Raw genomic sequence first — 14618 nt, forward strand, 5'->3', positions numbered from 1 at the left:
TCATGCAACGATGTTGGGTGACTCAAAATTATGAAATTATAATAATTTTCCTAAGTTATGTTAATTTCTAACTCAAACTATTTCTTTTTCTTCATATATTCGTTTTTGTGTATTCTTAGTTGGGTAGAACTCTTGTCAGAATATCTCACATATTTATATTTGTGTGGTTGATCGATCTGGTCTATGTATGTATTCATTGAAAAATGCTAATTTCGGTATGAAAATAATTTTTTTTCATAAATAATGTCGAGTCAGATATTTATCTCACAAAATTGACTTGTGAAATAATATAATAAAAATTTAATTATATAAAACACTCATTATTCCATCAAAATATTTTCTCACCAAATCAAACCCATTGCCCTCTAGGAATATGTTTGAAGAACAATATCTTAGATATAAAGTTTATCATCAATTGATTAAAAATATTTTAAATCGACTATTGCATGATTTGGTTTTTTTTTTTTGGAAGAAATTAAAAAATAAAAAATCCATAAAGTATATAAATATATATTAAAAAACCCTCAACGGGACGGGATATCCAAGTTGTTGGCATGAGTTCGATCCTCTCCATCGCACACTATTTTTTTAATCCGAGATTTATCCAATGCACTTAGAGGTGTTGGTTCCATAGTAATAAATAATATGTATATTCTATCTATTCTTCTATTCTATTGATACCCCGGGAAGTCAGGGGTATCAGGGCTAGGGAAAGGCAAGAGCGTTAGGGCTTCTAGTCAGGACATCGAGCAGGGCTCTAGCCCAAATATTTTAGGGAGGAGTGGTGATACCCCGGGAAGTCAGGGGTATCAGGGCTATGGAAAGGCAAGGGTAGCAGGGTTTGATAAAGTCGGACTAGTAGCTCAGATACAAGGGAGTAGCTCATCCCGGATGGATGCGTGAGGCCGAAAAGACCAAGTCTTCATGGCTTGGGCAACACCCATTTCTCAAGAGCATGATCCCCACGATTGCCATAACCCCGAGCCTTCCGGCTTGATCGTGCGTGACAGGAAAACATGGGCAACTCCTGCACCCACGACCCAGACCGTGGCCACTACCCTAGAAATGCGGAGTAATTCTCTCACTCCAAAGTCTATAAATACCTTGCTACAGGTATCCGTAGAGGTAGGTTCATCAAAAATCCCAAAATCACTATACACATTTTGCATAAAAAGCCCACTCTATTTATAAGTCTGACTTAAGCATCGAAGTGGCCCCGTCGGAAAACCTTTCGGCATTCCACTAACGTGCTTTTATTTCCTTTCCCCTGTGTGCAGATCATCTTGGTCAGGGAAGGACAGCTTACATACCATCCTTACCAGCTCGGTCGCCTCGTCAGGCCCACCTCGCTACCCTGATATCCTGGGAATTCGTTTTAGCGAAACATCATCATTGGCGCCGTCTGTGGGACGCTTGTGCTATAAACGTAGATATGGTATCTCATCAACAAACACCACCTGAGGGGATTCCTCAGGGCCAAAACATTATCATTCACGCTGAGCAGTTTGAGGCATATATCCAGGGCATGATGCAGAAGATATTAGCGTCTGCAAGGCAACCACAATCAAAAGAAATAACAATGGAGGAAGAGGGGAACCAGGGCAATCCAGACCCTAATCCCAGAACTAGAGAGGGTGAAGAAGAGGAAAGTTCTTGGATGCACTCAGTGCATCCTTCTGTGGTGGATGAGTTTCACGAACTAAGGAGAAAGATATAGAAGTTGGAAGAAGAAAGTCCCAAAATGGCCTGGTCTATCAAGATTCCGGGTTGTCCTTTTTCACAGGAGGTGATAGAGGAGCCCTTGCCATCTCATTACAAGTCGGAAAAAATTTGGGAATACGATGGGAGCACTGATCCAGAGGAGCACTTGTCCCGGTTTGAGAATGTGGCTATGCTGCATTGCTATGGGGACAAGATTAAGTGCAAAGTCTTCTTAACCACTTTGGTGGATTCTTCCCAAAGGTGGTTTGAGAAATTGGAGCCGCAGAGTATTCGATCGTTCACAGAATTCAAGCAAGTGTTCTTGCAGCACTTTAGCAGTAGCAAGAGGTATATGAAAACTGCCTATAGCCTATTTGAGGCGAGACATACAGGAGATGAGTCTTTAAAAACCTACATCAAAAGGTTCAATAATTATAAGACTGCTTTGGAGGTCCCGACCTGTGCCCAGGAGACCAAGATCACTGCCTTCACTCAAGGTCTTCGGGATGGGGAATTTTTCAAGTCACTAGTGAAAATAGCACCCCGGACTTTCGAGGATCTGTTAGCTCGGGCCGAGAAATACATTAATATGGAGGAAGCTCAGAGGAAGAAGAAGGAGGTAGCCCGGAGGGAAGGAAGTCAGGACAGGGAAAGAAACAGGGAGAGCCAAGATCCAATGGGACGATTATCTCGGTATTCTCCACACCGAGGAAGTCGAGATAGTTCTGTGTATGTATGTGAAGAGGGGGTTGAGGCTCGAAGTTTTGCCTCTAAGGAGAATCCACAAAAGTATTGTGCCCTTCATCGGGAAGGAGCGCATGATACCAGTGAATGTCGGGTACTGCAGCAGAAACAACAGAAGTCTTACGTCAGGGACGGCAGACCCATCCAAAAAAGGCCTCGGGGTCCACCTTGGATCCAAGGGACATATACATTGACCAATCCAGGGCCTAGCGCTTTTTCCCGGGAAGGGGATAAACCAGAGGTTAACATCAGGAAGAAGGATAGGAATCTAGGAGATGGGCCGGCCAAAGGTATTATTAACATGATATTGGGGGGATCTACTGATGGAGACTCAAACCGGGCTAGAAAGTCTTGGAGCCAGAGGGAGAGTTTGGGGGTGGAGGAAAGAAGACTAGGTTCAGGGCCAGTCATCACATTTGGACCTCAAGACCTGGAAGGAGTAAACTTGCCACACAATGATGCCTTGCTTATACAAGCCCGGTTTGCTAACTATGATGTACGAAGGGTATTCGTAGACTCGATAAGCTCGGTGAATGTCATTTTTCAATAAGTATTCGAGCAGATGGATCTACAAGGGTATGAGTTGAGCCCGGTAAAAACAGCCTTATACGGATTCGCCGGGCACACCGTGCAACCTCAGGGGGAGGTGTTGCTTCCCATAACCTTAGGGTTGGGGGATGTGAAGAAGACGGTCATGAAAAGGTTCACGCTGGTTGAAGCACCCTCTTCCTACAACATCATCTTGGGGCGGCCGGCTATGAATGCTTTCAGAGCCGTGGCCTCAGCTTATCATCAGAAGATTAAGTTTCCCGTGGGATATAAGGTGGGAGAAGTCAGAGGAGATCAGCCCTCTTCTCGAAAGTGTTATGCCGAGATGGTCAAAGTAGATTACAAGAGGGCGAGGCAGACCGGGAAGGAGGGAGGACAGGGAGGAAGGGAAGTTTGTTCGGTTGAGGAAGCTAAGGGCGAGTATGAAGAGGTGGAGCTGGTGCCCGGGCAAGAAGGGAAATCTGTTAAGATTGCTCGGGGCTTGGAGACGAATTTGGCCGAGCAATTGAAAAGATGCCTCATCCAGAACAGGGATGTGTTCGCCCGGTCTCAAGAAGATTTGATGGGAGTTTCATCTCATGTCGCAGAGCATAAACTCAACATCACCCCTGGGTCCAGGCCTGTGCTACAAAAGAAAAGACATTTCGGGACCGAGAAGAATAAAGTGATTGTTGAGCAGGTTCAGCAGCTATTACGGGCCTGACACATCAAGGAGGTACAATTTCCTACCTGGCTGTCCAATGTAGTGCTAGTGCCGAAGGCTACAGGGAAGTGGCGGATGTGTATGGATTTTCGGGATCTAAATAAAGCTTGCCCCAAGGACTGTTATCCTTTACCCCGAATTGACCAGTTGGTGGATTCCACGTTTGGGTACAAAATGTTCTGCTTCATGGATGCATACCAGGGGTATCATCAAAATCCTTTAGCCCAGGATGATCAGGACAAAGTCAGCTTTTTCACATCGGGAGGTACGTTTTGTTACGTGGTTATGCCATTTGGATTATAAATGCAGGGGCCACGTATCAAAGGATGATGAACAAAGTGTTCCGGGAGCAAATGGGTCGAAATGTGGAGGTGTATGTGGATGAAATAATGGTGAAATCCAGGACACAGGATTGTTTTATATCCGACCTGGAGGAAACTTTTGCCACAGTTCGGCAGTATGGGATCAAGTTGAACCCAACCAAGTACATATTTGGAGTAAAAAGTGGCAAATTTCTGGGGTTCATAGTGACCGAACGAGGGATATAAGTAAACCCAAAAAAGGTTAAAATGTTGCAGGAGATGCCTTCGCCAACATCAATCAAGGAGGTTCAACGGTTGACCGGGCAAATTACAACCCTGGCCCGGTTTATAGCCCGGTCAGCTCACCGTAGTTATCACTTTTTTCAAGTGTTGCACAATGCCTAGAGGTTTGGTTGGACTGAGAAGTGTGAGCAGGATTTTCAGGAATTGAAGGAGCATCTGGCTAGCTTGCCTATCTTAGTTAAGCCAGAGCCGGGGGAAAGGTTGTGGGTATATCTGTCCACTACGGAGCAGGCGGTCAGCACTGTTTTGATAAAAGAAGAAAATGGAGATCAGAGTCCTGTGTATTATGTCAGTCATGCTTTGTAGGGGTCGGAAGCTAGATATACGAAGATTGAGAAGATGTCTCTGGCTTTGGTAATAACAGCCCGGAAATTGAGACCTTATTTCTTGACTCACCCGATAACTGTTCTTACTAACAGCCTTCTAGGGCGAGTCCTGACCCATCCAGATGCCTCAGGGAGGCTTGTGAAGTGGACGGTGGAATTGGGAGAATATGATATTGAATACCAGCCTCGTAAGGCCATTAAAGCCCAGGACTTATCCGATTTTTTGACAGAGGTGGTCACGTTTGGTCAGGAAGAAGTATGGAGAGTGTTCGTAGACGGAGTCAGTAGTAGCGGAGGAAGTGGTATGGGGGTCATCTTGGTTTCACCCACCCAGGAGAAAATCAAAATAGCTGTGAAGTTAGATTTCCGGGCCTCCAACAACGAAGCTGAGTATGAAGCAGTAGTTGCTGGGATGAAACAGGCTCGGGAAGTCGGGGCAAGTCATATCATAATATACTCTGACTCACAATTGGTTGTCCAGCAGGTAAAAAAACCTTCTGTACCCGAGAAAAAAAATTGATGAAGTACTTAAAGGTAATTAAGGAGCTCGGGGCAGGTTTTTACTTGGAGCATAGAGTAGATTCCGCGGGAGGAAAATATGGAAGCAGATGCCTTGGCTAAGAGAGCAGTAGCTGGGAAAAATGATGATATGGAGTCTCTAATGCAAAGGGATATGGTGGCTGCCATAGAAGCCTTGGAGCCAGTCTTCCGAGAAGATACATGGATGGCCCCGATAGTAAAGTACCTTAAAAGTGGGGATCTTTTGGCAGACAAAGGATGAGCTCAGGTAATGCGGAGACAAGCACCCCGATTTGCTCTCCTTGGTGGTATGCTATATAGGCGTTCCTATCAAGGCCCTTTGCTCAGATGCTTGAGGGAGGGGGAAACCGAGTATTTCTTAAGGGAAGTACACGAAAGATGTTGTGGAAACCATGGAGGGTCTATGAGTTTGGCTCTAAGGGTACTGATGTCAGGGTTCTGGTGGCCCACTTTGCAAGCCGATGCATCCAAAATGGCCCGATCTTGTGAAAGGTGTCAGAGGTTTGGCAACACAAAGCACAACCTTACAAGCACCCTTAAGCCAGTATGGACTTCGTGCCCCTTTGATCAATGGGGTCTGGACATAGTGGACCCTTTCCCGCAAGCCCAGGCTCAGAAGAAATTTTTACTGGTAGCAGTGGATTATTTTTCTAAATGGGTGGAGGTGGAGCCTCTGGCAAAAATAACAGAAGGAGAGGTGATGAAGTTTTTGTGGAAAAATATAGTGTGCCGGTTTGGGCTCCCAAGGAAGTTGGTTTCGGACAATGGTATACAATTCCAGTGACAGAAGTTGGCAGATTGGTGTGCAGAGATGGGCATCAGACATACCTTTACTTCAATGGCCTATCCTCAAAGTAATGGCCAAACGGAGGTAACCAACCGTACTATTGTTCGATCTTTGCAGGCTCGGCTGTATGGAATGGGAAAAGACTGGGTAGAGGAGATCCCGAGTGTGTTGTGGGCTTATCGTACCACTCCTTATACCGCCACGCAAGAATCACCCTTTAGCCTGGTATACGGCTATGAGGCTATTCTACCAGTAGAGATTGGACAACCCTCAGCTCGAGTTATGGCGTATAAGAGTACAGAGGAAGGATCCCGATCGCAAGAGTTAGATCTAATTGAAGAACGAAGGGAGAAAGAAGCTCAAAGAATAGAGGTCTATCGAGCCCGAGTGATGAGAGCTTACAACCGAAAAGTTAAGCCCCAGAAATTTTAAGAAGGAGAGTTTGTGCTGAAGAGGGTTAATCCAATAGGGGAAGTGGGGAAATTAGATGCCTGATGGGAAGGACCCTATTAGCTCATACGAAGGGTGGCTATCAACTCTTGGTACCTAGAAGATGATCAGGGACGTTTGCTCAAACGACCCTGGAATGCAGTACATCTGATAAAATATTTTGCTTAATTGTTGTAATTAATGATTATTAATGAAAGTATTTATTCATTCAAGAAAATTTTTCTTACGAAGCCCGGGAGGTTCCATGCCCCGACACCTATTTAAGCCCAAGGCATTTATAAGCCATTGGCACTCTATAAGCCCGGGAGGTTCCATGCCCCGATACCTATTTAAGCCCAAGACATTTATAAGCCCTTGGCACTCTATAAGCCCGGGAGGTTCCATGCCCCGGCACCTATTTAAGCCCAAGCCATTTATAAACCCTTGGCCCTATATAGGCCCTGGAGATTCCACGCCCCGGCACCTATTCATGCTCAAGGCATCCTAAACCTTGACATCAACATGTTATTTATACTTGGACTTTAAACATTAAAGAGAAGTTGAAGAAGAATACAAAAATTAAGAAAATTAGTTTGCATAGAAGGGAAATTACAAGGTGAGGGGCTTCTATGGCCCAGCTACAGACATTTCCTATACTATGGGGTCATGAGGGGCATCCCCAACCTCAGGCGTTGGGGTCTTGGTTGGCTGAGAGGCTGTTGTTCCGGATGGGGCCGCTGGGCCTGGGAGAGAATCAATGGATTTATCCAAATCCAGGAATTCCTTTTGCTCAACAGACCAATGCCCGGCTTCTTCAAACTGATCCCGACATTTATAAAAGCCAGTCTGGAAGAAAGCGTAGGATTTGTCCACCACAACATCTTGGAATTCTGCCGATATAAGTAAAGAGGCCTTGAGTTCCTCTTCATACTTTAAGCGGGTTTCCAGGGCTGATACCGCTTTTTCAGCCTTATCCCTGGCCGCTGCCACCTCGGCCCGAGCTTCTGCAGCTTCATGTTGGGCCGCCTCCAAATGAGTGGTGACTGCTGTGAGGAGATCTTGGCTTTGACCTGCAGCAGCATGAGATTGGGCAAGATCTGCCTGGGCAGAGTGCAGATCTTTATCAACCGCATCCAAGGAAGATCGAAGGCTTGACACCACCTGGTCGTGAGTCTGCCTCGTCATTTCCAGCTCTTGCTCTAGCTTCTTTTTTAGCTCCACAACAGCCCGACATCTCTCTGCCTCTATGTGTGCTCGGTCTATCTCGATCCAGCCAAACCGGGTCTCATCCTCATAGTTGTCCACCAACATATGCAGTCCCTGGAAACACAAGTGTTAGGAAGGAAAAGAGGAATACCATTAAAGCCATAAAAATTAGAATTACGAATATAATCCGGTTGGTGCCCTTGAAGTACTTGACATTCGGGCCTTGATGGTATAGATGGTTCTGCTCCACAGAGGTTAGGAGGTCCTTCAATATCCGTACTCCCCGATCGGAGGCCTCAGCCTGAAATATATTCTCCCTGGCACCCAGAGGACTAGAGCCTTGTGCAGCTTGGTAAAATGGTGTCAGGGGTCGGAAAGAAGGAGAAAGAGGAGCCGCCTCTTCGGGGTCACTTATAATGACCATGTCTGGTTCCTCCATAGCTTTCCTTTTACGGAACAGGAGGGATGAGGGTTCAGCAACGGGGGATGCAGACTCATCATCTGGCCCAATTTCCAAGGAAGGAAGCACGGGGGCACGACAAAAGGCTGGAGGGCGGAAATAACGGGACCAGTTATGGAGGAGGGATGCTCTCGGGCCCGGCTCTTTTGTGCCCGGCGTTCCTCAGCTAGTTGGAGGGCTCTTGCTTTCTTGGCCGCCTTCGCAGCTTGAGCTTCTTCTTTTTGTTGAGCAGCCGCCTTCTCGGCTGCTCGTTTTTCAGCAAAGGCCTGCTTCATCAGTCGAGATTTTTTCTTTTTTCTTTGGGGGGCTGGTTCTTCTGTACAAGAAATAGTGAGAGTTGTGTATCAGTAATAGCATATAAAGAATTACAAGTGCACAATGGCAATAAAGCATACCAGGAGCCGGGCCCGGGGCCTCGTACTCATCAATTATCCGGTCCACCGGATCAATTACCCAGGCGCCCATCCCATAAGCAATCAAACTTTCTCTCCAGGAGAGGGGCTGAGGGAAACTTCTGGTTTTCCACCAGTTCTTGGGAGCGGAGATATGGTTCTTCAAGCTTATAATTCCTAGGGAGTTCGGGCTGGGGTGGAAGGGCTGTCAAGAATTGGGTAGGTCTTGTTCGGGCCGAAGGTAGCTGAATATAAAAGAATCTCTCTTTTCATCCCTTCCAAGAGGAGGGGTGTCGTCTAGGAAACGAGCGTTTTTCCGGGCATTCAAAGAGAAGGCCATCTCGGTAAAACGACACACAAAGTAGTAGTGGAAAACAAGAGGGGTGATGGCCAAGTTGTGTGTCTTGAAAAGAACGTAGGTGGTGGCCATCATTCGGAAGGCATTCAGATGAAATTGGTTCAGGGTTACCTTATAAAAAGTGGCAACCTTATAGTAAAAAGGGTGAACTAGGAAAAGGAGCCCATTCCTGAGTTGCTCCTTAAAAAAGGTGTAAAACCCTCATGAGGTTGATCAACCCTGCCCAGGGGGCCGGGGATAAGGATGGAATACAAGGGAGGGATGTTACCCATGACCCAAAGCTCTTCTATGGACTCCAGGCGAAGGGTGCTTGTGAACTGGGAAAACCAAAGACCCTCAGGGTTTGGTTTGGAGAAGGCTGTAAGGGAGGTAGGCTGGGTAACCTTAGTCTTACCTTTATCCTTAGAAGTCCTAACTTGGGATTTCTGGGGACGGGAGGAAGAAGGAGCTACTGCCACCACTTGGGCAGAGGAAGTAACAGAGGGAGGAGAATCATGGCGCAGGGCCGCAGACTCTACATTGGAGGAACCACGGGCATTGGCACCAGAAGTCGAGGATGCGGATTCCGACATTTTTTGAATGAGAAAAGGTAAAAGAAGGGGAAATATAGTAGAGGATAAGGGGAAAACTTACAGGAAAAGGAGTAGATGGGAGAAAAAGCAGGAGAGGCTTGCCGGATTTGCAGAATCGCCGGAGAAGGAGCACTGGAGAGTTGCAGAGGAAATAAGGGTGCCGGAAGAGAAGAAAGTAAATCAGGGAATGGGAAAAGGAAGGTGTTGAAATTAAATCAAGGCCATGGATTTAAAGATGATCGGATGGTGGGGGTGAGTCTAGGAAGATGGACCGGGCAGGGTAATGATGATACAGACAATTGAAAGGACAGGTAAGGTGTACTGACCCTTACCCGTCACTTCAACTTCTAGGGTTGACGTCAGCCCTAGCATATTTTTGAAATTTGAAAAATATATTTCTCCCGCCCATTGAGATAGAGGCATCAGGACTATTTTTCGGGACAGCGAGCAGGGCTCTAGCCCGACTATTTTAGGGATGAGTGGTGATACCCCGTGAAGTCAGGGATATCAGGGCTAGGGAAAGGCAAGAGCGTTAGGGTTGCTAGCCAGGACAGCGAGCAAGGCTCTAGCCCGACTATTTTAGGGAGGAGTGATGATACCCCGGGAAGTCAGGGGTATCAGGCTATGGAAAAGCAAGGGTAGCAGGGTTTGATAAAGTCGGACTAGTAGCTCAGAGACAAGGGAGTAGCTCATCCCGGATGGATGCGTGAGGCCGAAAATACCAAGTCTTCATGACTTGGGCAACACCCATTTCTCAAGAGCATGATCCCCACGATTGCCATAACCCCGAGCCTTCCGGCTTGATCGTGCGTGACAGGGAAACGTGTGCAACTCTTGCACCCACGACCCAGATCGTGGCCACTACCCTGGAAATGCGGAGTAATTCTCTCACTCCAAGGTCTATAAATACCTTGCTACAGGTATCCGTATAGGTAGGTTCATCAAAAATCCCAAAATCACTATACGCATTTTTCATAAAAAGCCCACTCTATTTCTAAGTCTGACTTATGCATCGAAATGGCCCCGCCGAAAAACCTTCCGGCGTTCCACTAACGTGCTTTTATTTCCTTTCTCCTGTGTGCAGATCATCTTGGTCAGGGAAGGACAGCTTACATACCATCCTTACCAGCCCGGTCGCCTCGTCAGGCCTACCTCGCTACCCTCATAGCCCGGGAACTCGTTTTAGCGAAACATCATCATCTATCTTATTAAAGTTGAGGGGTTGGTATGACCAACCCCTCCTTAATTAGCCCTTTAGCATATATTTAACTAAAATAGTGTCATTTTATTTTGTTTATTAATAACTACTTATTTACGAGAATGTTATTCTCATAATATTTTTTTTGTTCTTTATTAATATTTATTTCAAAAATGTTATTTTTTTATTTCACTATTTATCAATGCTCTAAAAAGCGTTAGGCGATAGGCGGGAGGCGACCCACCGCTTAGGCAAGGTCTAGGCATTTTTTTTAAACCTAAAAGATAAATATCTTGGATATTTATGAGTTTTAATATAAAATATAATTTTTATGTCATATGTTTTTTTATTTTTTGTATGACATTTTTCGTTTCTCTGCTTTTCTTCCGCCTTTTCTTTTCTTTTGTTTTTATTTCTATCTCTCTCGTTCTGAGCCCATAATTTTCTTTTAAGTTTTAATTCTTTTTTTTATAATAACTTGACCGCCTAGGTAGAAAGCGCCTAGGCGACGCGAGACAGTTAAGCGGGCGAAACCTCTAACTACTAAACAGCTTAGACGAGCCTAAGCGGAGATTTTTAGAACACTGTTATTTATTATTATTATTTATTATTTTCAGTTAAAAATTAGTAGATAGAAAACATTCAAATCGTGCGTCGAGATATTACTATATAATTAAATTTAAATTTAAAAAAGGAAAGGTGTAAAAGCGAAGCGTGTTGGCTCGGTGTTTGTGGCGCGTAAATGAATGAGCGGGCCATACCCCTTCCTTCCTTTTCACTTGTTTTACTGCTCAGATCAGAATTCTCGCAATCAAAATTACATCGCTGAATCATTCTTCTTCTTCTTTCCCCCAACAAAACAATAATCCCCAATTACGCGCTCCATATCGCTCTCAATATAACCCTCTTTTTCTTCCCTTAAATTTCATCTCTTCTTCCTCCAGACTCACTGCTCACTGTTTTCTGGGGACATTTCTTGAAATTTATCCTTGTTTCGGCTGTTTTGTTTCTGGGTTTCGCTTATCTTTTGTTCCTCAATTGACCCTCGATCGAATTTTCTTGAACCATTTCTTTTTCTTTGATGTAAATTTGAGATATGCCAGCTACAGATTTCCATCTACCATCGTCTTCAAGCTTTGGATTCCCGATTTCCAGCAGAAAACGTGATCAAATCCACTCCATGGAGTCTCCCAATGAATCCACCGGTCAGGAAATCGAATTGGAAGCTTTCCAAAGGCAGGTGGCCGAAAGATTCCATGATTTAGCTTCATCGGACTCGGATGAACTGCTTTCGATCCCGTGGATTCGGAAGCTTTTGGACACTTTCCTCTGTTGCCAAGAGGATTTCAGAGTCATTGTGTTTAAAAGCAAGAGCCAGTTGAATAAGCCCCCCATGGACAAGTACATTTCGGACTATTTCGAGAGGAGTGTCAAGGCTTTAGATGTGTGTAACGCGATTCGCGATGGGATCGAACGGATCAGGCAGTGGCAGAAGCAATTGGAGATCGTTTTGTGTGCTTTGGACAGCCAGAGAACCATAGGGGAGGGCCAGTTTCGCCGTGCCAAGAAGGCGTTGATCGATTTGGCTATCGGAATGCTCGATGAGAAGGAGTCTAGCTCCAGTGTTGCGCATAGGAATCGGTCGTTTGTGCGCAACAATGCGCATAGGGAGCTGAGATCTTTGACCCATTTTAGATCACTTTCTTGGAGTGTTTCGAGGACTTGGTCGGCTGCCAGGCAGATTCAAGCAATTGGGAGCAACTTGGTAGCTCCAAAGACTAATGAGATTATTTCCACAAACAGGTTGAATGTGGCTGTTTTCACCATGAGTCATGTGTTGTTGTTTGTGACGTGGGCACTCGTAGCCGCTATCCCGTGCCAAGATCGCGGCCTTCAGATTCACCTCTCGGTCACGAGGCAGTTCGTTTGGGCCGCCCCAATCCTTTCGCTACACGAGAGGATCTTGGAGGAATCCAAGAGACGGGACCGGAGAAACTCTTGCGGGTTGTTGAAGGAGATTCATGGAATCGAAAAGTGTGCTAGGCATATGAACGAATTAACCGACTCCGTCCACTTCCCGTTGACAGAGCAAAAAGAAGCCGAAGTGAAGGAAAGGGTTCAAGAATTGGCTCTAGTTCACGAAGCTATAAAGGACGGACTGGATCCGTTGGAACGCGAAGTTAGGCAAGTGTTCCATAGGATCGTGCGGTGCAGGACCGAGGGGCTCGACTCCTTCGGGCTTGCGAATAGTCATAGTAGATGAATTTGATCCTAAAGTTTGGTTTTCTTGGATTGGATATAGGGAAAAGGAAATAATGCGAGGGAATAAAAGGTGGTTTACAATTTTGTAAAGAAATTAGGCTAAAGAGATTGGACTTTCTGCTTATCATGGCAAATGTTTTTCTTGGTACATTGATTGTTATTGTATGATGCAAGTTTCTAAAACTTTACATTTGATTGTATCACTGAGAGTTACGAGTCACTTTGCATCTTGGCGTCGTATTAATTTGTAATTAAAGACACAGAATCGAGTATTTGGCTATTCCTTCAAAAACTGCTCAGATCGATATATCGACCTAAATATCATGCTGAGATCGATAACAACTCAATACGGAAAACAAACATGCTATAATCTGCATTGACACACATGTCAAGGAATATTTTGTCACTTTGTTTCTTTATCCTTTTTCTTGTGTTCACATTTCAAGACTCGTCAAAAGGAAGAAAGAATAAAGAGCAGCATGCATTTTATTTTATGATGAGCATCTTCTAGACGTTTTTTTGTTAGAGTAGATGCCAATTCCAGGGAACGTTTGCAAAATCACTTTTTTTTTTTTTTTTTTTTGTAATGCCTCGTTATTTTTAAAGGCAGTCGATGCCAAATCAGCTCTTTCATAAATTTGGATTCTCTTTAGGCTTCCATGTCAGACTAACAATCAACTGACTCAAGGAAAATAAAAATGAATTTGAAATTATAAAATAACAAGTTACTGAACTGACCAAAGTTTTGCAAAAGGGTAGAAAGCATTCAACATAAAAAATGATGCTTCAGCAGTATTCATTGAATTTTAGAGCGTACAACTTACCATTCTATGTGAGTACTTTCATATCTTTATTAGAATCGAAATATGTATATAACTTCAATTAGAAATTTAGGGAAACTCAGGTTTATAGAGAAGGAATATTCATTTTCTTGGAACAAGTCTCTTAATCATATCCAGCAGAACACAATCTTGACACTCCTCAAACTTATGAAGTAGCATGGACAAAGTTGTTGCATTAGCTGATAAATCCCTTGTAACCATTTCTTCCAGGAGTGCCATTGCCTAGTAATGTTCTTTCCATTTCAGCAAGCCTTGGACAAAAGCATTGAATGTTACATCATTGGGTGTACAAAAATGCTTAGTAAATTGTCGAGTCTTACACAATCTATCAAAGATAATATTAATATTATAAGTATTCATGTCAGGATATACTTTCTGAGCTTCCATCCCACTAGAAAGTTTCTGGCTAACATCATATCTACCTCCACAATATAATCCTTGTAATGTGATGTTGTAGGAAATTTTTGTAGGCTCCAACCCATTAGCAGAAATTTCATGAAAAAAATTCCAAGCTTCATCCAAATTTCCTAAAGCATAAGCTATAGTACCAAATCTAAAGTATAAAGAAGCCCTTCATAATGTTTCATTTGAGCATACTGTTGTAGCTAATGATACACGGCTTGAGACCCAAAAATGCCGAGGTCAAACCATCATCGTGCTCTATCCAATTCTCCTTGCAAACAACATCCATCTATCAAGGCATTCTCCGTGAAAAAATAAGGAAAAATGTCTTTTCTTATGCTCTTCAACATATCCTCTGCTTCAATGATCATTCCTTTCTTAAAATGTCTTTTCTTCATTGTCTTCAACATTTCCTTTGCTTCAATGATAATTCCTTCCTTGAAAAATGCATCCATCAACAACATTATGAGTAATCGCATCTGAATAGATTTTGAGACCTTCCATACCAATAAACAAGTCTTTCACCTCTTTCCATCGGCCAA

At 44.2% G+C, this 14618-nt stretch overlaps 3 protein-coding genes across 3 annotated transcripts; all 3 read left to right on the forward strand.

Annotated features, from left to right (window-relative positions):
* The first annotated feature begins 1741 nt into the window (after positions 1-1741).
* Positions 1742-3697, forward strand: LOC140878927 (uncharacterized). The gene is made up of 2 exons (XM_073282552.1): positions 1742-2950; positions 3008-3697. Exons 1-2 carry the CDS (start codon positions 1742-1744, stop codon positions 3695-3697), a joined length of 1899 nt encoding a protein of 632 aa, XP_073138653.1.
* Positions 3698-3772: 75 nt separating this feature from the next.
* On the forward strand, positions 3773-5148 carry LOC140878928 (uncharacterized). The gene is made up of 5 exons (XM_073282553.1): positions 3773-3962; positions 4007-4194; positions 4276-4305; positions 4405-4509; positions 4609-5148. The coding sequence occupies exons 1-5, from the start codon at positions 3773-3775 to the stop codon at positions 5146-5148; spliced, it is 1053 nt and encodes a 350-aa protein (XP_073138654.1).
* Positions 5149-11402: 6254 nt separating this feature from the next.
* LOC140881234 (protein BYPASS1-LIKE-like) lies at positions 11403-13052 on the forward strand. Its single transcript, XM_073286379.1, has one exon. It carries the CDS (start codon positions 11667-11669, stop codon positions 12831-12833), a length of 1167 nt encoding a protein of 388 aa, XP_073142480.1. The 5' UTR covers positions 11403-11666; the 3' UTR covers positions 12834-13052.
* The last annotated feature ends 1566 nt before the right edge of the window (positions 13053-14618 follow it).

This window comes from Henckelia pumila, chromosome 2 (genome assembly GCF_033568475.1).
Source record: "Henckelia pumila isolate YLH828 chromosome 2, ASM3356847v2, whole genome shotgun sequence".
In the NCBI taxonomy this organism is placed as follows: Eukaryota; Viridiplantae; Streptophyta; class Magnoliopsida; order Lamiales; family Gesneriaceae; genus Henckelia; species Henckelia pumila.